This window comes from Amblyomma mixtum, chromosome 3 (genome assembly GCF_055824585.1).
Source record: "Amblyomma mixtum isolate Tamu chromosome 3, ASM5582458v1, whole genome shotgun sequence".
Classification (NCBI taxonomy): Eukaryota; Metazoa; Arthropoda; class Arachnida; order Ixodida; family Ixodidae; genus Amblyomma; species Amblyomma mixtum.
Window position 1 is genome coordinate 252,289,085 of NC_143014.1, and position 21,663 is coordinate 252,310,747.

At 44.7% G+C, this 21,663-nt stretch overlaps 1 protein-coding gene across 3 annotated transcripts; it reads right to left on the bottom strand.

Annotated features, from left to right (window-relative positions):
- Nucleotides 1-1,264: 1,264 nt before the first annotated feature.
- LOC149354360 (uncharacterized) lies at nucleotides 1,265-21,413 on the bottom strand. 3 transcript variants are annotated; one of them, XM_089583297.1, is made up of 6 exons: nucleotides 19,248-21,413; nucleotides 18,268-18,346; nucleotides 17,623-17,697; nucleotides 13,248-13,378; nucleotides 5,191-5,299; nucleotides 1,265-1,332 (listed from the first exon to the last, which is right to left on the bottom strand). In XM_089583297.1, the coding sequence occupies exons 1-6, from the start codon at nucleotides 19,261-19,263 to the stop codon at nucleotides 1,287-1,289; spliced, it is 456 nt and encodes a 151-aa protein (XP_089439423.1). In that variant the 5' UTR covers nucleotides 19,264-21,413; the 3' UTR covers nucleotides 1,265-1,286. The 3 variants fall into 3 exon arrangements, with proteins under 3 accessions (XP_089439423.1, XP_089439422.1, XP_089439424.1); XM_089583296.1 differs by having other exon boundaries at nucleotides 18,268-18,349; XM_089583298.1 differs by having other exon boundaries at nucleotides 1,265-1,337; nucleotides 18,268-18,349.
- Between the last annotated feature and the right edge of the window lie 250 nt (nucleotides 21,414-21,663).

The following is a 21,663-nucleotide window of genomic DNA, read 5'->3' on the forward strand; positions in this document are numbered from 1 at the left end:
ATACTAAACGTATTGCGATGGGCACGCAGTCAGGCCAAGTATTTCAAACGCATACTTATCCTTGTGTTCGTACTTGGCTCGTAATTCTTTCTGCAGGCAGCAATCCATACTTGACGCTGGCCGGAATTTTTAGCGGCTGATGGGAAAAGGTGCAGTATGAACACTCCGCAGCGGCAGAGCTCTCGGCACGCGTCGTGCACGTTGCACACAGCCCTCAACAACAAGCTGCTTTCTTTCACCTGGTTATTGCTGTATCCGTAGGCAATGCTGTGCTTCCCTGATTGCTGCTTATATCTGCAGGAGAATGGCACGGACATTTTTAAGCACCCACAGAGATTACACGCCCGCTCAGTTGTGCATGGCGCAAATGCACTTACAGCCTTCTGTAGCCCGGGGGAAGATGGCGCTGATTCCTAGGTTTGAGTAAAGTAATTCTATTGATTCCCTGAGTTTCGCGTAGGTCCATAATTGCGCTGTCCAAAGCATGCAAATGATGATGGAAAGGAGCAATTCTTGTCTGAAGGGACAGACTTTGCGCAGCGGTACTTTCCGGCACTTTTCCGGCACTTTCCGTTAACAAATGTGGCACACTGGTATTTCCTCCAGACACGCCTTTGTACATTTCATTAGCACATCACTCTAATCTGATTCCACAAGTGGAATCTGTTACATATCTAGGTGTTACTTACCATCCAACCTTAGATTGGAGCCTTCATATCAAGAACAACGTGCGTAAAGGAGAACGCGTTCTAGGCCGGCTGACACGAATCGCCTATAAAAGGTTTGGGATGCGCCGCGACACATTATTGTTACTTTACAAAGCTTATGTAAGACCTATACTTGAATTTGGTTGCATTCCCAGTCAAAACGCACTACAGGAATTTACGACAGAAAACTTCTGTAGTCTGTCGTATTTTGGGCATGTAGTATTTCTGTAGTCTGTCCTCTGTAGTCTGTAGTGTCGTACTTCTGTAGTCTGTCTTCTGTAGTGTAGTATTTCTGTAGTCTGTCTTCTGTAGTGTAGTATTTCTGTAGTCTTTCTGTAGTGTAGTATTTCTGTAGTCTGTCTTCTGTAGTGACGTAATTCTGTAGTGTCGTATCTCTGTAGTCTGCCTTCTGTAGTGCATTTGTGTAGTGTGTTGTATTCCTGTAGTCATTACCAAGTACGCTTTATTTGTCAATTAATATGCAGCTACAGAGCAGCAGTCTGACTCTGAACATTCAATGCATTCCTGCAGTACAGCCAGGTATAAAAACGCCTCACTTGGAGCAAATCGACTATTTATTTACATATATACAGAATTTTTCTTCAGCAGGTCTCTCTTGTTCAGACTGTCCTAGGTGAAGAAAAAGAACAGTGATATATATAGTATGCATACACAACAAATGCATGCAAATGTTACAAAAGTCATACAGTGGAATCTTGATTATGCATTCCCCTTTCATGCAACGATCCACATTTAACATCAAATTGGCACGGGCCCGACGTAAACCCATAGGAATAATGCATTAAAGCCTCAATTATACAACTGAAGAATATGCACACGCCGCTTCATACGATGGCTGGCGGGAACCGTCCGGAATGGGAGAGACATTGGCATGCAGAGCACTTTACTGACAGAAGTGACGTCAACCAAGCTGTTTCCAGCTAGAAATCAAGATGCAGACGTGCATGCAACGTGTGACCAAGTGCATCATGGCCTGTAATGACTGTTCTGCCAACGGCTCAGAATGAGTCCGTGCATGCAACCCGCATCAATCAGTGCGAGGCGGTCCGCCTGGCCCGTTTTTGAGCGCGCTTCACTTACGAAGACGTTGCGGGAATAAAAACTGCACGTTCATACCACCATGAAGTTATTGTAGAGGCGGTAAAAAGAGTAGACATTTCTGTGATCGCTGGTGGCTAGTTCAAAAGCGCTTCTCGCTACACCTTGAGTAAAGCACATGTTAGGCCTACAACACCAAGCAAGCGGTGTACTGTCAGCCGGCAGAACGCACATCACTGCAGAAATCGTGCCAAAGGTGGACATTGCGCTTTCTTTTTTCCTTTAAGATACGAATTCTTAGTACAACATGAACTGGTGGGCGAGTTGGTCTGACATATCTTAGTGAAGCAGCGCAACGGCACAAGGCCAAGGGAAGAAGGGGACAAACAGCGCTGAACTGACAACAAATGTTTATTCCGGATGCTAACAGCATATATATACTCTTTTGCACCTTAGAAAAAACAAAGAAACAGAGAGCAGCAGAAAGTATCAATCCCAGTCATTGTGCGCATGAAGCTGTATCGCGTGTACATCGATCATTTGAAATCAGGAAGTTGTGCTCTTTCACCGAGATGGCAACGGAAGGAGTGCTGATACAATTCACACCCAGCTTCATGATCTCAGATGCCTCAATAATCTCTCGTGTAAGCTTATCCTTGTGTTTGGTAACAACTTGGCTGTTTTTGAATTCTGGGTAACATGAACAGTCACGACAGTGAGTACCTATGTGGCGGGCCGCGTTCTTGACATTGTTTGCGTGCTCTTTAAGTCTTTCATTAAGACACCGGCCAGTTTGGCCGATGTATGACCCACCACACTTCAACGGGACTGAGTACACCACGTTGTCTTGGCATGGCACATACTGTGGTTTTTCTTGCAATTATGACCAGATTCCGATCTTTTATCCGGGCGATTAACTCTCGCACACAAGCCACTCAGTCTGACAGGAGCCGAAAAAACAACATCTACTCCTGCCTTTTTGCCTATTCTCTTCAAATTGTGGGACACAACATGAACATAAGGTATTACTGCCAGATTTTTTTGCTTGGAATGGGGGACAGCTTTGCCCTCCTTCAGCTTTTTCAATATCCCTTCTGCTACTGATGCCAGAATATGAAGGGGGTATTTTGCGTCTGTTAGCCTATCAACCTGATTGGAGAAACTAAATTCAAACTTGTGTGGGCAGGATTTTTGCATGGCATTTTGAAAGCATGACGCCACAATGCCTCTTTTAACAAGCTTCGAATGGGCTGAGCTGTATGGAAGTAAGGGCTTTTTACCCCTAGGATCAAATGCCCAGCATACATGGAAATCAGTAAAATATAAGGTCAGATCAAGGAACTTAATGCGATCATTCACAGCCACTTCATGCGTAATTTCCAGCGGCGAAAGCACTTCACAGAATATCGCGCACAGGTCATTCACTTCCGGGTCACAATCTAGTAAAATTAGGTAATCATCTACATATCGGAACACTCTTGCAACTGTTGAGCTCATGAGTGATTGTTCGAGTGCCCTGTCAAGCTTAGCAAGGAACATGTCACTTAGCAATGGAGCGATGCAAGATCCTATGCAGATCCCATTCTTTTGAATAAAAACAGTTCAAAAGAATGGGATCTGCATAGGATCTTGCATCGCTCCATTGCTAAGTGACATGTTCCTTGCTAAGCTTGACAGGGCACTCGAACAATCACTCATGAGCTCAACAGTTGCAAGAGTGTTCCGATATGTAGATGATTACCTAATTTTACTAGATTGTGACCCGGCTAGCTTCGCTGCGGAAGTGAATGACCTGTGCGCGATATTCTGTGAAGTGCTTTCGCCGCTGGAAATTACGCATGAAGTGGCTGTGAATGATCGCATTAAGTTCCTTGATCTGACCTTATATTTTACTGATTTCCATGTATGCTGGGCATTTGATCCTAGGGGTAAAAAGCCCTTACTTCCATACAGCTCAGCCCATTCGAAGCTTGTTAAAAGAGGCATTGTGGCGTCATGCTTTCAAAATGCCATGCAAAAATCCTGCCCACACAAGTTTGAATTTAGTTTCTCCAATCAGGTTGATAGGCTAACAGACGCAAAATACCCCCTTCATATTCTGGCATCAGTAGCAGAAGGGATATTGAAAAAGCTGAAGGAGGGCAAAGCTGTCCCCCATTCCAAGCAAAAAAATCTGGCAGTAATACCTTATGTTCATGTTGTGTCCCACAATTTGAAGAGAATAGGCAAAAAGGCAGGAGTAGATGTTGTTTTTTCGGCTCCTGTCAGACTGAGTGGCTTGTGTGCGAGAGTTAATCGCCCGGATAAAAGATCGGAATCTGGTCATAATTGCAAGAAAAACCACAGTATGTGCCATGCCAAGACAACGTGGTGTACTCAGTCCCGTTGAAGTGTGGTGGGTCATACATCGGCCAAACTGGCCGGTGTCTTAATGAAAGACTTAAAGAGCACGCAAACAATGTCAAGAACACGGCCCGCCACATAGGTACTCACTGTCGTGACTGTTCATGTTACCCAGAATTCAAAAACAGCCAAGTTGTTACCAAACACAAGGATAAGCTTACACGAGAGATTATTGAGGCATCTGAGATCATGAAGCTGGGTGCGAATTGTATCAGCACTCCTTCCGTTCCCATCTCGGTGAAAGAGCACAACTTCCTGATTTCAAATGATCGATGTACACGCGATACAGCTGCATGCGCATAATGACTGGGATTGATACTTTCTGCTGCTCTCTGTTTCTTTGTTTTTTCTAAGGTGCAAAAGAGTATATATATGCTGTTAGCATCCGGAATAAACATTTGTTGTCAGTTGAGCGCTGTTTTTGTCCCCTTCTTCCCTTGGCCTTGTGCCGTTGCGCTGCTTCACTAAGAGATTCTTAGTACAGATACTGTAACCTGCTTCTGCGTAGTGACAGCGGTTTTAGAGAAAGTTTGAACAGAAAGCCATGTCGCTGGCATGGCCGTATACTGTGCACTGCACATCTCCGAAGGGTTGTAGTAGTCATATTCCTGGCGCGTCGTTCATATTTTTTCGAGATTCATCCGACAGCTACTTAATGTGCAGGAACAGAGCGCTCGCCTGCCTTGTCTAAAGCCGCCTCTTCCACGCTGAAAAGCCTGGCTGCGTGCGGTCTCAGAACAGTCTGCTAATGTGGTCCATAAGTGCTGTTAACAGTCTGGTTCATAAATATAATCTTCTGTGCGTCATCTCAGTAGCAGACTATCCTTAAGCAGAACTTGGGTAAAGCAGTATCTCACTATAGTAGGCAAATTCCAGTGCGATTTGCAGGTTATTCCAGTGCCTAAGTGTACCATACAGACAGTTAGGAAATATAGTCAAGTTACGAGTTTTGTAAGCACATGAGCTTACCCAATCTATTCATGCATATAACAAGAGACAATTGGCTTGAACAGATATTTACCGCCACAGGCCACAGCACTTCTGTGCCAGGTAGCGCGTCACCTTCTTGTGGTACTTTTGGAGATCCTCAGCCGAGCAACCCTTCAGCTTCAAATAGTGCCAGAAGGAATCTGCACAGATGGGGTAATAAGTAATGTTAGTGTGGTTGAATATAAAAAATGAGCAGATCGAATAATGAGCATTAATACACCTAACATAGGTTGTCAGTTCGAATCCGTGCTGCAAGAAAGGCTCTAACTTAACTAGTAAGTTTATGCTGCACGACAGGCTGAATCGTATGACACCATCTGGTACATTCATGCCAAACGGTTCACCCACTAATTTTACAGGAATGTCGTGACTAAGCAGCCAGACTTTAATGCCTGCGAGACAGATATACATATACTGATCGATATAGTTTACTTTCGAGCTGTGGTGCTCGAGCATCACACTGCCACCTGCTATTATTTTATTCCATTATCTAACCACCTCGGCTCCCATGGCAACTACTGGGATACACTGCTGCATTGGAGGCTGCCAACTTGGGTTCTATCCGTATAATCAGCACAACTCAGGCTCAAAACGCAACCAGGCTGAGAACGCAACGCAATGCTCTAAAATTACTACCTCGGGCTAATAGCTCTGGGAGCAAAGCTTCACACACTGGTGCATAATATTATACTTCAGATACACCCAGCAAAGCAGTAGAGAGAAAAGCCATTTGATGAATAACAAAATTTAGCTGGAGTTTAAAAACCCACTTGCACTCTGCATAGGTTTGGGACTTGGGGGAAAAAGAGAGGTGCAGGAAATTGCAAAGGTTTTCAAGCAATTTCAACAAAATTTCAAAAATTATACAGCCCCTGAATTAGGGATGGCATACATCAAAGTGGTGACAAATGGAGTGACAAAGTTCCTTACACAGTGTGTGCACTGATGAGGAATGAGGAGGATTTGGTGTTTAACTGGAAGATTAACAGCAAATAAAGTTTATTGCGCATATCTGCGGCCTATGAAAGGCTAACCGCCGAATTCAGAAGTGCGCCTCAACTCGATACTCCGTCTCCACTCTGTGGAGTGGAGAAAACAACTGCTCTTCCATTTGATGGGCAGTTAGGATTGAAGAATGCCACTCGGCATTTCTTCAGACAAGGAGCTGCTCTAGAGACCTTCTTCCAACTGCCGTCCCTCGAGGAAGCATGAAAGGCAAATGATGATGAGAATAAGGCGAAAAATTGCCTTTGGCTACAAAAAAGCATGGCATGGCTATTATGTGTCTGTTTTATCACGCTGCACCACCTTAAGAACACAAAGAACCTCACCGTTTATTAGCCTAGTAAAACATCTTTTGCAAGCTGCCTGACGAAAGCAACAGAGAAAAACTACCGGAAACGCTTGCACATCTGGCAACCTTTGCCACCAATGATGTAGCGTCTATGTAGGCATTTACGAAGGGTGTAAAAACTGCCGTTCGTCAACTTGTGGGAGGTTTCGCTGGCCTGCAGAGGCCAGCGGCGAAGCTGAGAAGTACCAAAATGGGTTTGGATTTATGGGGTTTAATGTCCCAAGTGACTCAGGCTATGAGGGATGCCATAGTGAAGGGCTCTGATAATTTCATCCACATGGGGTTCTTTCACGTGCACTGACATCGCACAGTACACAAGCTTCCAGCATTTTGTCTCCATCAGAATGCGACTGCCGCGGCCAGGATCGATCCTGTGTCTTTGAAGTCAACAGCTGAGCACCGCAACCCCTGAGACTGCTCCATCATCAAATTATGCATTACATAAATGACACTGCATCACAGAAAAGGACTAACAGTCATGGCCAAACTGTAGTTACAGCCAAAAGTTGGCACCGTGAACCTGCTCCCCACATCCAAAAGCTTAGACAGCTTCAGCCAACACACAGGAATCAGATTGTCTCCCAAACCCCATGACACTGCCTCCCAAAGAAGGTGGCAGCCAATAAGTGGGCAACAAAAAAGTAAACTGTGGGTAACAACTTGAACGTCTTGCATCACGCTACAAGGTGATGTGAAATTTGAGGAAAGGCCCCAAGAAGCACATAATTTTTAGATTTTCAGAGCACTCTTAGCCCTTTAAATGCCAAATGTTTTCCTAAAAAACATGCCAGAAATTTTAAGGAATCAATTTTTTTGTGTACATTATTCTTGAAGCCACTTCATTGCATACACATGGGTAGCTGCAGAGCAGTCAGCTCAATGCACCGATTGTGGTTGACAGCACTCAGACATACAGACAAGGGACAGAAACAAAAAAGATGATGGCACAGGCACTGAACTTAAAACTTTTCCCAGAACTGCCGACATACTGCATAAATACCCACACCACAGGCACCAACACGCAGCGATTTATGCACTCGTGGTAACAAGAAGTGGTATGAGAAGTAGTGGAAAAACAACAAAAGCTAGAAGCAAAAACCAGAGGACACAGCACAGGATAAAACCAGAACAAGGTGAGAGAAAAATTTATAAGCAAGTCATTTTTAAAAGACTGCCAACAGTGGATAGGTTTGACCGAAAGAATATTTAAGAACTGGTCTGATAAAATGGAACTAAAAAACCTTATACACAAACACAGACCAAGCCCAGTGAAAAAAAAATGAAGGAGAAATGGCAAGAAAAAACACGCAATAGAAGCAAAATGGCGATTGGGTAAGCAAACGAGAATTAAGCAACAAGCGAAGGTGAAGTGTGCTAAAAATTAAAAGGATAAAAGGTGAATAAAAACGCGCATGAGCCACAAAGGTGAAGCCAACAATTAAGATGGTTAAAAGTGGAAGATGACGTACAGTGAAGCCGAGAGATAAAATATAAAAAAGTGAAATTCAATAACCAGTATGAAGGCAAAAATCAAGGAAAAACACCAAAAGAGGGAAGTTGGCAGAAGAGGCAAGGCATGTAACACACATGTAGAACCAGGGCTAGATCAAGTACGTCCACAAAGAAAGGCAATCCTCCGAGTGAAACCAAGCGTGTTCTTTACATTCACCCCGGAGCCTGAAAATCTCTGCGGCTTCCACCATTGCATTGCGTCAGCTTATTACGGGGCTCTATTAACACAGTGGCTTTCTCGAACTTTGGGCAGCATGGCTTTTTTGCGTCCCATTATCAGCAGTGGACTTGCAGGTACCTAAGAGCTGTACCCGATAAATCAGTGTAATGCTCTCTTAGCCTTCCATTGATGCCAATGTATACCTTGCAGCAAGAAAAAGGGATTGAGAAAGCACTTCTTGTGCATGCCACTAAGGGTTTCTGTGCAATGCAGTGCAGCCTGTTTCTTTTTTCTTTTTCATTGACGATCCTAGAGAGGTGTGATAGGTGATGGGGGGGGGCGGCAGCAAAAAAAGCATCTACTCTATCTCTCGAATTTTCTAAAGGTAAATTTCACAGAACCTTAAGAAAATCGGAGAGAAAGCAGGAGTAGACATTGCCTTTTCTGACCCCCTAGCACCTATTGCAGTTGCGGAATCCTAAATGAAAAAAAAAGACGCTGCACCACGCAGCACAGAAAACCCTTAGCGCCATGCGCGGAGGGCATTTAATCAATCCTTTTGTCTTGCGGCAAGGTATACATTGGCATCAATGAAAGGATAAGGGAGCATAAGATTGATTTATCGGGTACATTTCTCGGGAATCTGCCAGTCGGAAAGAGCAAAACCACAAAACTATCACACAGAGGCAGGTGACAACACAAGGCCGTACTGACAACTGAAAATTTATTGAACAGCAGTGCTTATATAGACAAGTCACGTGTGTAATCTGCAAACAATCGTAAAGAGGCAAAAAAATTCAATGGCAACCATAGAGCTGAGCAAATATGACAATCACCTGCTCAAAAACGAAACAAAAACAACCGGGGGAAACACAGACAGAAACGCTAATTTTCCTGAAAAATGAACACAGTAGGCGTGCTGACACACTTATCTGGCTCTGACCTCAAGATGGCAACAGCCTCGACAATTTCTCTTTCCAACTGCTTCTTTCTTCATCCAATAATCTGTGTGCAGTTCAGTTTGGGATAGCAGTCTACAATGAGACAGTGAGTGGGACGGCAAATGCCTCCGGGTCTACTCAAGGAACACGCATACTCTTGCAAACAAATGTGTAAACATCTACCACTTTGGACGATATAAAACTGGCCACAGCTGAGGGGAATCTCGTACAACATGCCCGTTGGCGGTACTTTTTGAATGCCTCATGCCATGTGCAACGGGGGTGGTGTACACGATTCCTCTCAGCTGTGGTCGATTTTATACCGGCCAAATTGGTAGATGGTGAAACACTCCCTTGCAAGAGTATTAGCATTCCTTGGGTAGGCCCGGACGACCTTGCCTGCCTGTCCACTGTCCCAGTTGTAAAGACTTAACCTAAACTGAACTGCACATTATTATTGGATGAATAAAGGGCCAGTTGGAAAGAAATTCTCAAGGCTGTTGCCATCCTGAGGTCGAAGCCAGATAGGTGGGATAGCACGCCTTCTGTGTCCATTTTTCAGAAAGAATTGGAATTTGTTTCCCTCCCTAGGTTGTTTTTGCAATGATTGTTTGCAGATTACATATGAGCACTCATTTCTTCAATAAATGTTCAGTTGTCGTACCGCCTTGTGTTTTGCCTGCCTTTGTCCCATTCTGTTTTGCGGTTTTTCTAACGATTTCCAACCAACTGGCCTACAAGCACGTCCTAAATCTGCAAGTCCATTGCCAAAACTGTGACCGAAAAAAGCCATGCCACCCATGTTCGAAAAAGTGCCATTGTGTTAAAAAAGCACCAGAATAAGCCGACATGAACTGGTGGGAGCCGCCGGGATTTTGAGGCTCGAGGATTAATGGGCAAGAACACCCTCAGAAAAAAAGATTGCCTTTCTTCAGGATGTTTGACCTAGCCCTGGTTTTAAAAATATCTTGCATGCCTTGACTTTTCTGCCAACTCCTCTATTTTCGCGTTTTTGTTTGCTTTTATCTTTAATACTAATTGAATTTCACATTTTGATATTTTATAATTTAACAAAACTTCTGTTTGGGCTAGATGGTGCATAGCTATAAATGAAATGAAATTTAAGCGCACACGAAAAACGCACACAAGAGGAGATACACACAGGACAGGCGCTAACTTCATCTGATTTATTCGCAGGTAAGAGAGCGAAAATATATACATAAAACGAGGCATGCGCAGTAAAGAAACAGATCGTCATATCACAATGCGTGCTCAAGGTATCTGTATTCTGCCTGCAAAAGATTAACTGATGTATCACTCACACAGTCATGCCCCCTCTTCCTGATGTGAAATGCTTCTAATAATTCACGTGCCGTCTTATCACCGCTCCTGCCAAGAATCTTTATCTCCTTCAGCCGCGCCTCGCACGCTCTGCAGTTCGCACAATGGTCAGCCAAATGTGTCCCTCCACCCCTTAATGCCCGCAAATGTTCCCCCGCCCGGTCATTGACACACCGCCCAGTCTGGCCTATGTAAGCCCTACCGCAGGTCAAAGGTATCTCGTAAACGACACCGGAACAGCAGTCGACATACTTCTTTGAGTGCTTCTTCCTGCAGCCGCTCTTCTTTTCCGTGCACGAAATGCGTGAGCAAAGGTGGGCAAGTTTCTTCGGTGCGGAGAACACCACAGGAACGCCGTGTCGGCTTGCCACCTTCTTCACATGATGGGCAACCTTGTGGATATACGGAACCACTACTGGTTTAAACGAGTTCCTTTCTAGTACGTTCGCTTTGGCGAACATGACCTGCTTGGTTTTTCGAAGAAGGGCCTCGGCCACAGAAACAATGACCGCGCCGACATAGGTACATAGGCACGTCCTCAGTAGGTACCTGCAGAAACACCTAGGCTCTCTACAGGTCCATGACCCCTTTACTGTAAAAAACTCGCTGCAGGTTGTAGTTTCTCGAGGGTAATTCTGCAGTTGGGTATATGTTCTCGGTAGATGTGGAAGATCTGTTTTATTCTGTGCCCCACGATGTTTTGTTCGGTGATGTTAGGAGCGCGATAGAAGAAAGCGGAGAGGTGGAGTTCCAGAACTCATGCGGTCTTACAGTGGACAATTTTATGCGCGTTCTTGAGTTTTATTTAGGTGTCACTTTTATCTCTTTTGAGAATAAATTTTATCGTCAGAGACAAGGGATCTGCATTGGGTCCTGCGTAGCCCCTGTGCTTTGTAACCTGTTTTTAGCTTTTATTGACCGCGCCCTTGAGCAAAGCTTTAATGGGAAGGGAGTGCTGAAAGTTTTTAGGTACGTAGACGATTTTCCTATTGTTTTGAAAAAACTAAACAACATTTCTTACACCGAAGCAGTTGGCAGCATCCTGGAGAGCTTTCAGCAGAACGGGAGGGGATTGAGATTTACGCACGAACTCCCTTTACAAGGTTCGTTGCAGTTTTTAGATGTCAATTTTACTATAGGAGTTGATCATGTTTGTTGGGAGTACGCTCCGAGGGCACAGAAAGAGCTTTTACCTTTTGATTCCGCTCATTCCAAAACAGTTAAGAGGTCTATTGCCGGCCTATGCCTGGGGTCTGCTCTCTCGAAGTCGTGCCCGCATGCTATGCAGTGTAGCTTTAATAAGCAAGTACGCCGGCTACTTATGGCTGGGTTCCCCTGCGCGGTCATTGTTTCTGTGGCCGAGGCCCTTCTTCGAAAAACCAAGCAGGTCATGTTCGCCAAAGCGAACGTACTAGAAAGGAACTCGTTTAAACCAGTAGTGGTTCCGTATATCCACAAGGTTGCCCATCATGTGAAGAAGGTGGCAAGCCGACACGGCGTTCCTGTGGTGTTCTCCGCACCGAAGAAACTTGCCCACCTTTGCTCACGCATTTCGTGCACGGAAAAGAAGAGTGGCTGCAGGAAGAAGCACTCAAAGAAGTATGTCGACTGCTGTTCCGGTGTCGTTTACGAGATACCTTTGACCTGCGGTAGGGCTTACATAGGCCAGACTGGGCGGTGTGTCAATGACCGGGCGGGGGAACATTTGCGGGCATTAAGGGGTGGAGGGACACATTTGGCTGACCATTGTGCGAACTGCAGAGCGTGCGAGGCGCGGCTGAAGGAGATAAAGATTCTTGGCAGGAGCGGTGATAAGACGGCACGTGAATTATTAGAAGCATTTCACATCAGGAAGAGGGGGCATGACTGTGTGAGTGATACATCAGTTAATCTTTTGCAGGCAGAATACAGATACCTTGAGCACGCATTGTGATATGACGATCTGTTTCTTTACTGCGCATGCCTCGTTTTATGTATATATTTTCGCTCTCTTACCTGCGAATAAATCAGATGAAGTTAGCGCCTGTCCTGTGTGTATCTCCTGTTGTGTGCGTTTTTCGTGTGCGCTTAAATTTCATTTCATTTATTGATATTTTATCTCTCTCGTTTTTACAGTAGCTCATCTTCCTCCTGTAGCCATGTTAATTCTTGGCTTCACCTTTGTTGCTCATGTGCATTTATTCCCCTTTTATTCTTTCAGTTTTTTAGCTCACTTCACCTTTGTAGACCAATTCTTGTTTGCTTGCCCAATCACCATTTTCTTTTCACGGCATGTTTTTTCTTGCCATTTTACTTTTATTTCACTGCCCTTGATCTGTGTTTGCGTGTAGTGTTTTAGTTCCGTGTTATCAGACCAGTACTTGAAAATTTTGGTCAAACCGTTCCACTGTTTCACGTGCTGGTGGTCTTAAAAATGACTTGCTTAAAACTATTCCTTTAACCTTGTTATGGTTTCATCCTTCCCTGCTCTATAGTCTTGGTTTCTGTGTCTAGTTTGTGTTGTTTTCCCACTATTGGCCATATCACTTATTGTTGCCACGAGTGCATAAAATTGCCACCTGTTGGCGCCTGTGTTTTGGTTATATATGCAGTGTTTCGGTGATTCTGGAATAAATCTGTAGTCAGCACCTGTGCCCTCATATTTTTTCTTTCTGACCCCAGTCTGTGTTTCTAAGCTCTGTCAACCACAAAGGATCAGACCAACTAGACCGACAGCTTGTCCTATTCAAGCTCAATGCGTACTTTTCAAAGAAATGCTATGGCGAAAACACTGTACTTACAGTAAAGCCTGCTTGACTGAGCGAATACCACTGGCAATTCGCAAATTCCCAGCCTGCTCCTGATTGCTGGCTCAAGCCGCATGCAACTTTGTGGCTTGCACGACTTCCACGCAACTCTTGGTCCCTTGAAACTGAAACATAGAGGGATGAGTGAGAGATATCAGATTTGATATGCTTGTATTGCTGCAATGACTAAGAAAAAACGATATTTTCCATAAGAACAATTATTATTTCACACTAGCTTCGCAGAGTAAACCTCGTTTATCACGACCTCGTTAACACTGACATACTGCACAGTCCCAGCCAGACTGCATCTAGTTCTATGGTGTCATATGCTTGTTAGCTATGAGCCCTTGGCCTTGCACCGGTTAATACAGACAACCACGGAATGGGCAATCAGCTCCGACCTTTTGAGTCATAGATACTCACAAGCTCAGTGGTCCCAGGGGTTCTAGAAATATTGGCAGGGCGACACAGTAACAAGCATTCCGCACCACTTGCTCTCGCTTCATTGCAAAAAAACTCTCACAGCAGACCTGTCCTCCATTTTGCAGTGTGAAAATAATCAAATTCAAAGCATGCACACAAAATGTGGACCTCTCTTCGAACAGAGCTTCAGAAATACGGGTATAATTATTGTAATTAAACCTACCTGCAGTTTTCAATTTATCCTAAAATTTTATGCAACTCGACAAGCAATAAGCATTAAAAAGGAATTAAAATAGCCAGCACTGTTTAAACAATATAGCTACGAAGAAATACGAGACGTATCCACTACTCTCCAGTGGTTCTTTAGCTTCATGCATTATCAATCTACACTTTCTTACAGGCACATTTGCACGCGAAACTTGGGTTTAACCCAATCTTGATGAATCTTTCTGGAATGCAACAATCAGGAGAAACCAGTTTTACTCAAAAACAAAGGGCCCTATACAATGCATCACAAGGCCGGCTAGGCGCACTCAAGACTACAGCCCCTTCCACAAGTCTCCAATTTGCCTGTCCTCTACAAGTTGCAGGATCCCTGTCCACTGCTTGTCAAATTTCGCTATCCCGCCTTGCTAGTTCTCCCACTGCCCTTCTCAAACTCTTGGAATTCTGTTGCTCTAGCAGATCATCAGCTATTGTATTATTTTTTGTTTTAGCACTACACACTCCATGCCAACAATGCTGGATAATGTACTTTAAATAGGTTTGTAGAGCGTGCAAGTGGCTTGCAGCTTGACGAATAGGTGAGAAAAAAACGCGGAGCCTGACAAATAGGTGTGAAAAAAACGTGGGTTATTTGGAAGAAATGGGTTTGGGCAGGAGATGTAATGCAAAGGCAAGATAACCAGTGGTCCTTAAGAGTGATAGAGTGGATTCCAAGAGAAGGCAAACGTAGCAGGGGGCAGCAGAAAGTTAGGCGGGCGGATGAGATTAAGAAGTTTGTGGGGATACGGTGGCCACAACTGGCGAAGGACAGGGTTAATTGGAGAGACATGGGAGAGGCCTCTGCCCTGCATTGGGTGTTAGACTGATGATGATGACAACCTGGTGAATTTGCCTCGCAACAACCGCTGCAGCCTGATATTTTGTAGAGCAGCACAATGGCCTTCATTTTTTGAGTGGTGAAGTATTCAGCATTTTGTTTCAACCATGAGTGTAAAGGGAAGACATTTTATGTTGCACAAAATGAAGGAATTACATGCATACTGGGCTTTGGAAGAATGCCCTGTGGACATTACAAAACACTGCCATCCTTGCTTTATCTCTGCCAGGTAACAAAATTCATTATTCTCCAAATACTTTGGACAAAGACAAGCTGCCGTGCACTCATTCGAGCTCAGTGGACTTTCCCTCAAACCAATCTTCAGTAAATAATATCAGGATTAGGCAAAAGTAACTGTAGTGTATTTCAGTGAGTCAGTGCCTTTTACAGAAAGTTTTGGAAACAGAAAAGTTTATGAGCTTTGTGAGCACATGATTGCCCAATCTATTTACATAGTCAAATGGGAAATTTGCCTTCCTATTCAATTTATGCGCATTCAAACAATATTTACCGCTGTAGGCCACATCAGTTCTGTACCAGGTAGCACATGCCAAAAAAAAGCCTTGATAGCGTAATAAGTAATGTGTGGTTGACTATAGAACTTAAAATCTAGGCCATATCTCTTGGATCTAATCTTGACATATTTCTGCATAATACTATACTGCAGATACAAAAAGCAAAGCAATAGAGAGAGACAGAGAAACTTTGCTAATGAAATGAACAAAATATTTACTTAAAATCACTGACCTGTTACTCAGCATGAGGGAGGAAATAAGAGGGAAAGACGAAGGAAAACAGGTGCAGAAAATTGTTAACGTTTAGAAAATAATAAATTTAAACAATTTTTGGAAATGATGTATCCATTACTTTACTTGGTTTTAAAGGGTTTAATGCCACAAAGCGGCGCAGGCTATACAGGGCGCTATTGTAGAGGACTGGAAAATTCTTTAGGTGTGCTGACATCACACGGTACCTGGGCCTCTAGCATTTCGTCTCCATTGAAATGAGACTAGTACAGCTGGAATCAAAACTGGCTGGAATCGAACCTGCCTCTTCCGGGTCAGCAGCCAAGCACAATAACCACTCAGCCACCATGACGGCTCCCATTTGGGGTGACATGCATCAATGTGGTGACTGACGGGGCTGACAAAGTTCACTTCAGAGAGGGTGTGCATTGATGAGGTTATATAGTTCAATTCTCCCTGTGCCACATAATTAGACCGGTAAAAATTTATTATGACCATATGCTGCCTATGGCAGGCCAAGAGATGTAAGACACAAAGCATATGTCCATAAAATGAAAGCAAGAAGAGCACAATTTCCTGCTGTGAGTAACCGCTCCACTATCCAAAAGGATAGCAGCTTCTTTAAAAAATGTATGTCCTGCCTATGTCCATTTATGATTCCCGCTCAGATTTTAATTCGCATTTATTTCCAACCAACTCAGTTCTCTCCCAATCTCTTATCATTAACCCTATGATTTTCCTGAGTGGTTCACCGCACTGTTCTCAATTTTAAGCCCTTTGTAAAGTACCCCACTTTTCCCGACAGCTTAGCAAAGGCAAAGCAGTTTAAAATTTCTTTTTGAGCATACTGCAAGGTGCTGCTCGTAACTTCTGAGTGCATGCCTAAGGCAATAAACCCCTTTCTTATTCTCCCAACCATTTCTTTCAAATGCTCTATATCTGTGCATGACCTGGCCGAGGTGTATTCTGTTTCGACTTCCAGTACCTTACTGCATTTCATAAAAAGGCCTCTTTCCTGATTATTAAGTATTGATTTAGCTCTCATTTTCACACTGAGTATTGATGTCCTCAATCATTTGCAAGAATTCATCACTTATACTACAACTCACCATTAATACTACAATAACATGAAATCAAATATAACTGAGCGGTTCTCCATGAGTCTTCGCATTTCCTGAACCAACCCGCTGCTATGCAGAGAGGGTCACCTCATCTAGCATCATCACATCTTGTTCAGGGTATGTGGGTTGTGCAAAGTAAACAACCGTTGATTTCAGGTCACTGCAGTCAAAACTACAAAGTAGCTGGTGCAATGAAATGTTAGTTCTAAGAAGGTCTGCTCGTTTTTTTTTATGCGGGCCCAAGTGAACACAGGCTAAACTGCATGCTGTTTGATGTCAGTGCAGGATAAAGATACCCAGGTGGCCAAAATTATTCTGCAGCCCTCTGCTACGGCACCTCTTTTCTTCTTTAACTCCCTCCTTTATCCCTTCCCTTGCATCATTGTTCAGGTGCCTATCAAGATGTGAGACAGTTACTCTGTCACTTCCTTGGCTCAAAAACCAATTTTAAATTTTTCAAGGATACTTTCAAGAACGTAGAGGTACAAACTGTACAGTATAACCACATGCCACAGCAATAAACCAGCAATACATCTGCGCTGACAGGAGCTTGCCAAGTACGCTGCAAGGATGCTATGCCACGCAAGATTTGGTGTCATCATACAATGTTACTTTACTGACTGACATTTCAGTGTACAAGCAAGAAATACCATTAAAGTATTATTGTACAGCACAACGTTTTTAAAAGATAAACGAACATTTTGGCCCTTTTAGAGGACACACATGCATAAAAGGCAACAGGTGTGGAATAGTCACTGCACCTGAAGCAGGCTCAACTTTATAATAACAGCGCAGTGTCAAGAGCTACATGAGCGGCTATATTTCGTACAAATTTGCAGTTCATGTAATAAGCTGAGGTACTGCTGTAAAGTGCATGTAGAGTTCTGCATGCATTTTTAAACACAGCAGTGAGCCTATGTTGAAAATATTTTTCAAAACAGGCAGGTAAGGTATGCGTAACTGAAAAAGATAATTACCATGAATGGCTTGGAGGGATGGCACAGCTGAAGGCAGGAAGCACGCATGGCCCAGCAGATGCTGGCAGCTGGCAACTGCAGATAAATACGTCCCGACCAACAGCTGTCAGTGCCAGTGACAATGTCATGAATGACAACAAAACAAACTGTCGACTGCTTCAGAAACTAAAATGAGGTATTAATATAGGAACACAAAAAGCAATGAGGTGGCCCATGACAAAATAAATAAGGAGATTGTATGTGAAACACCCATACACATTCTTTGAGCACATTTACATGACTGTCATAACCACATTGAAAGATGAGCTGGCTGGAATACCGCTTTATTCTTATGCATGATGAAAAGAGCCCAACTATTCGAATATAGCATGCGCAGGCTTTAGTTAATTACTATTAGGGTGCCTTGCACCAGCGTCTAATGTATTCTTAAATTGAACATAGCACCCAGTCGACCAGTTTACCTTGCATAAATGAGAAGAGAAAATGCAAAAGACATGCATTCAAAACCAAGGAGCCCGATATCTCACGTCACAACTGAGCATGATGCGAAAATTAGTAGTGCATTTAACAAATTGCACACAAATAAAAACAGCAAAACTTTGTCGAGTGGTAATGCAAGTAGGGGCAAGAGCAAAAAAAAAATACCGAAGAACACTGGTGAGTGAGGTGCAGGGAGGTCTGTGGGTAGGGTTCCGTGCCTGGGAACAGTTCCGAGCGCGGAGAACTGCTGCCGGCAGTCAACCAAGAATAAATAAGAGAAAGTGAAAATGAATAACAAACCATCACCAATTGCGAACGACCTGAAAGAGGGCCGCATAAGCGAGGCATACAGCAAAAAGCTTGAAATCCCAAATAAGTGTGCAGTTGCATCCCCAACAGTTCAGTGCCCTGAAGGAGAGGAAGCATGGACGCCTACAGTTCAGGGAAGACACAAGAACGACCTAACTGACATAATATTGCCAAATTCTGTTCCAATGGGGAAGCACAGATAAAAAGTTTACAAATGACTAGTACATATGCGCCAGCCTTCCACATGCGATCACAGTCTTCAAAATAATTTGCATGACGAATATTAAGAAGTAAGCACTGATCCGATGAGCACCAACACCGAGCAAAACCATCCGTCGTCTGTTCGCAGTTCGCCTAGCGCGAGTGCTTCATCGCGCAGCACTGCCGCTCATAATAATCTTCTAAATAGCACAAATCCATCCGATGGGTACCAGCCGCGAGCAAAATCACCCGTTGTCAGTTCCCTCGCCTGTTCTCAGCTGTCCACGCAAAAGCGCTCTCACCCGCGGCACTGATCGTCGTCTTCTACGCAGTACAAATCCATGCCAGTTGAATGTAGTAAACATTGTAGTTTTTCGCAGCGCTAGCAAGCGACCGCATAACTCTGCTGTGATCTCTGGTGGCATTTTTATTTACCACGGCACCTGAGTACTAAACGCAGACATAGACTATGAAGCAAGACTTGTCACGCAGGCTATACGTCCGTTCTTTTCAGGCAACGCATTATAGCTGAGGCAACCGCACGCAGACTGCCTCCACTGCCATCCCTATATAGCCGCACACTAATAACGCGTGTGAATACAGATCAGTAATAGAGAAGCGGTGACGGTACTCACCAATCATGCAGCTCATCCAGGCTTAGTAAAACCGCGCCGTCGTCTTCATTGCCTTTCCAGATGACAAGACGTCGTAGCGCTGCCTTTCTTCACGGCTTTGCCCGTCCAAACTCACCGATGTTGACTGGGCGTAATACTCGTCGTTGGCTTCCAAAACACACTTCTGTTCTTCACACATGTCCGCCGCACAAGCACTCAAACAATGCCATGAAAATCCACATAACACAAAACGTGAGGCAACGCACGCACTGACATGGCGCCGGCGCCAGCGGCTTTGCCCTTGTTTTTGCGTCGTTGAAAAACTGCAACTCAAATGCGCTTTTTTACTACTAATATTTGAATTATGTTCAGAAGAAAAATATTTCAATTGTTTTAAATTTATTTTTTTATTAAGTGCGAACACTAAAGCGCTTTTAAATACTTTTGTAGAAGCTGCGATCCTGTGATCCCATCACCCAGGGTGCCCCGGATGTTCTAGCAGACGATGGAGCAGACGACGGCGCAGACGACGCTGTTGACGGAATGAAATTTCGTTTGCTGCCAGCTAAAATCTCTTAATTGCGACAAAACGGGCAAAGAAATGCACCGTACCTCAAGCTGGTGCATATCAAGGATATGTTGGACGTGAGCGGTAGGACTGAGAGCAGCTGCGATGCATTACTTTGACTGACGCGGGCATGCTCGACGGAGATTTACACGAAACTGAGGGCTTAACTGTGACCCGTACAAGCGGATAACTTTGATATCAACTGCTTTGCGAAACTACGCCGATAGTTGCGTCACACTTTAGCTGATATGCAACAGCGGCTCGCACTCGCCGCATCTTGCTCGCGTGTACTTTCACAATTGAGCAAGAGCCCACATGGAAGCCGATAGAAGCAACTGTGTTTTCGAGTTCAGATTGTTCCGCGAAATACGAGCAGCTTGTTTTAGCACGCACTCGAATTGTAGTTCTCAGCCAGTGCGTCACGAGCGGTGACGATGGCCTCGATGACGAGCGTAAGAATCACCTTAAGGTGGCCGCAACGAAGCCGGTATCCCAAGCGTATACAGTGAAAGCTCGTTAATTCGACCCCCGTTAATTCGGAAAATCGGATAATTCGACGCGCGCGCGAGGTCCCTACAATTATACATAGGAGTCTATGGGGCGAAACTCTCGTTAATTCGAACAAATTTTGCCGTGCGTCGGTTAATTCGACTTCACTCCGCAGCCCGCCAAGCCGGTTTGCCGAGAGCAAAAAGAAAAAAAAACTGCCATGAGCGGCGCTACTGTACGGCTGATAGGCCATCCGTATGGTCATATTATCATCCATCCATCCATCCGAGGAAGCGAGTTAGCGGCGGCCGAAGCGGCTGGCGTCTTTTTTTTTTGTGCTTTGTTGTGTCGCAGCAGTCGCTACGATCGCGGTTATTTACGGCGCCTTTTTTGGTAAATGCGCGCTTTGTCAGCGTGTTTACTGCGCTGCTTGTTGTTGCTGTTTTGTTGCGACTGAGAGAAGGGTGAAAGGAAATTGCAAGGGATTGCCTACTGGCTCAGCCGAGCCACCACCGCTGCCATGTGCAGATAGAGGAGAGTTAAAAGATCAGAGGAAAGATAAAGAGAAAAGATAAGACGCGCGTCCCAGCAACAACGCCGTCCCCGCGAACGCTGGCTGAAAAAACAGATAAGCGGGGAGCCGCGCTCCCTTCACCTCCTCCCCACCTCCTCCCCGCGCTGCTTTCGGGTGGGTAGCGCGCAGGGCCTGCGCGCCTCGCCTTTGTGTCCTGTCAGCTGACCGAGGATGAAATAATTAAAGTGACAGGCGCTGACAACGACGACGATTTACGATTGTGAGCAGTTGTCCCAAATGCCGAAGTGCACGGTGAAAGAAGCCGCAGAAGCCTTGTCTGTGCGGGAGGACTTCTGTGAACAAATCCCTGACGGCGCGTGTGCCGCGGAGCACCTGGCAGCTGTTAGAGCTATCGTAGTCGCTCAAATTCGCTCGAAAAAGCAGACGGTGATTACAGATTTCCTTGCCAAATAAAGGTATACGTCCTGTTGCGGCAAACATTGTTTTTTGTTGTTCATTCGATAATTCGACATTCGGATAATTCGACAATTTTTCGCGGTCCCATCAGTGTCGAATTAACGAGCTTTTACTGTATGTGAGCTAAAAGTTGTTTACCTGTGCTGTAAACGTGGGCTCAGTCGCAGTCCAGCCGCTAGCTGCTCAGTTTTCCAGCCTTGCGAGCCCAAGTCGCTGGCTGCTGAGCATTGCGGGAGCTGAGCTTTCAGAAATGACACTGCCCGCGAGCGCGCCGGGCGACAAGTTTGCACTGCTCCCTGGATGTCGTATTCGTCGCTAAGCCTGGCAGGTTTCATATCGATGCCAGAGCTGAGAGTGCTTTCGAACTGGCTAGCGCTGAGGTGCTACTC

Excerpts from the sequence above, each read along its gene's own strand:
- LOC149354360 (XM_089583296.1), bottom strand. Across the intron at positions 17,698-18,267 it reads TCACTCACCAGTGTTCTTCG|TTGCCAGCTGCCAGCATCTG; the intron begins GTATTTTTTTTT and ends ATTTATCTGCAG. Across the intron at positions 5,300-13,247 it reads TCAGTCAAGCAGGCTTTACT|ATTCCTTCTGGCACTATTTG; the intron begins GTAAGTACAGTG and ends CCATCTGTGCAG.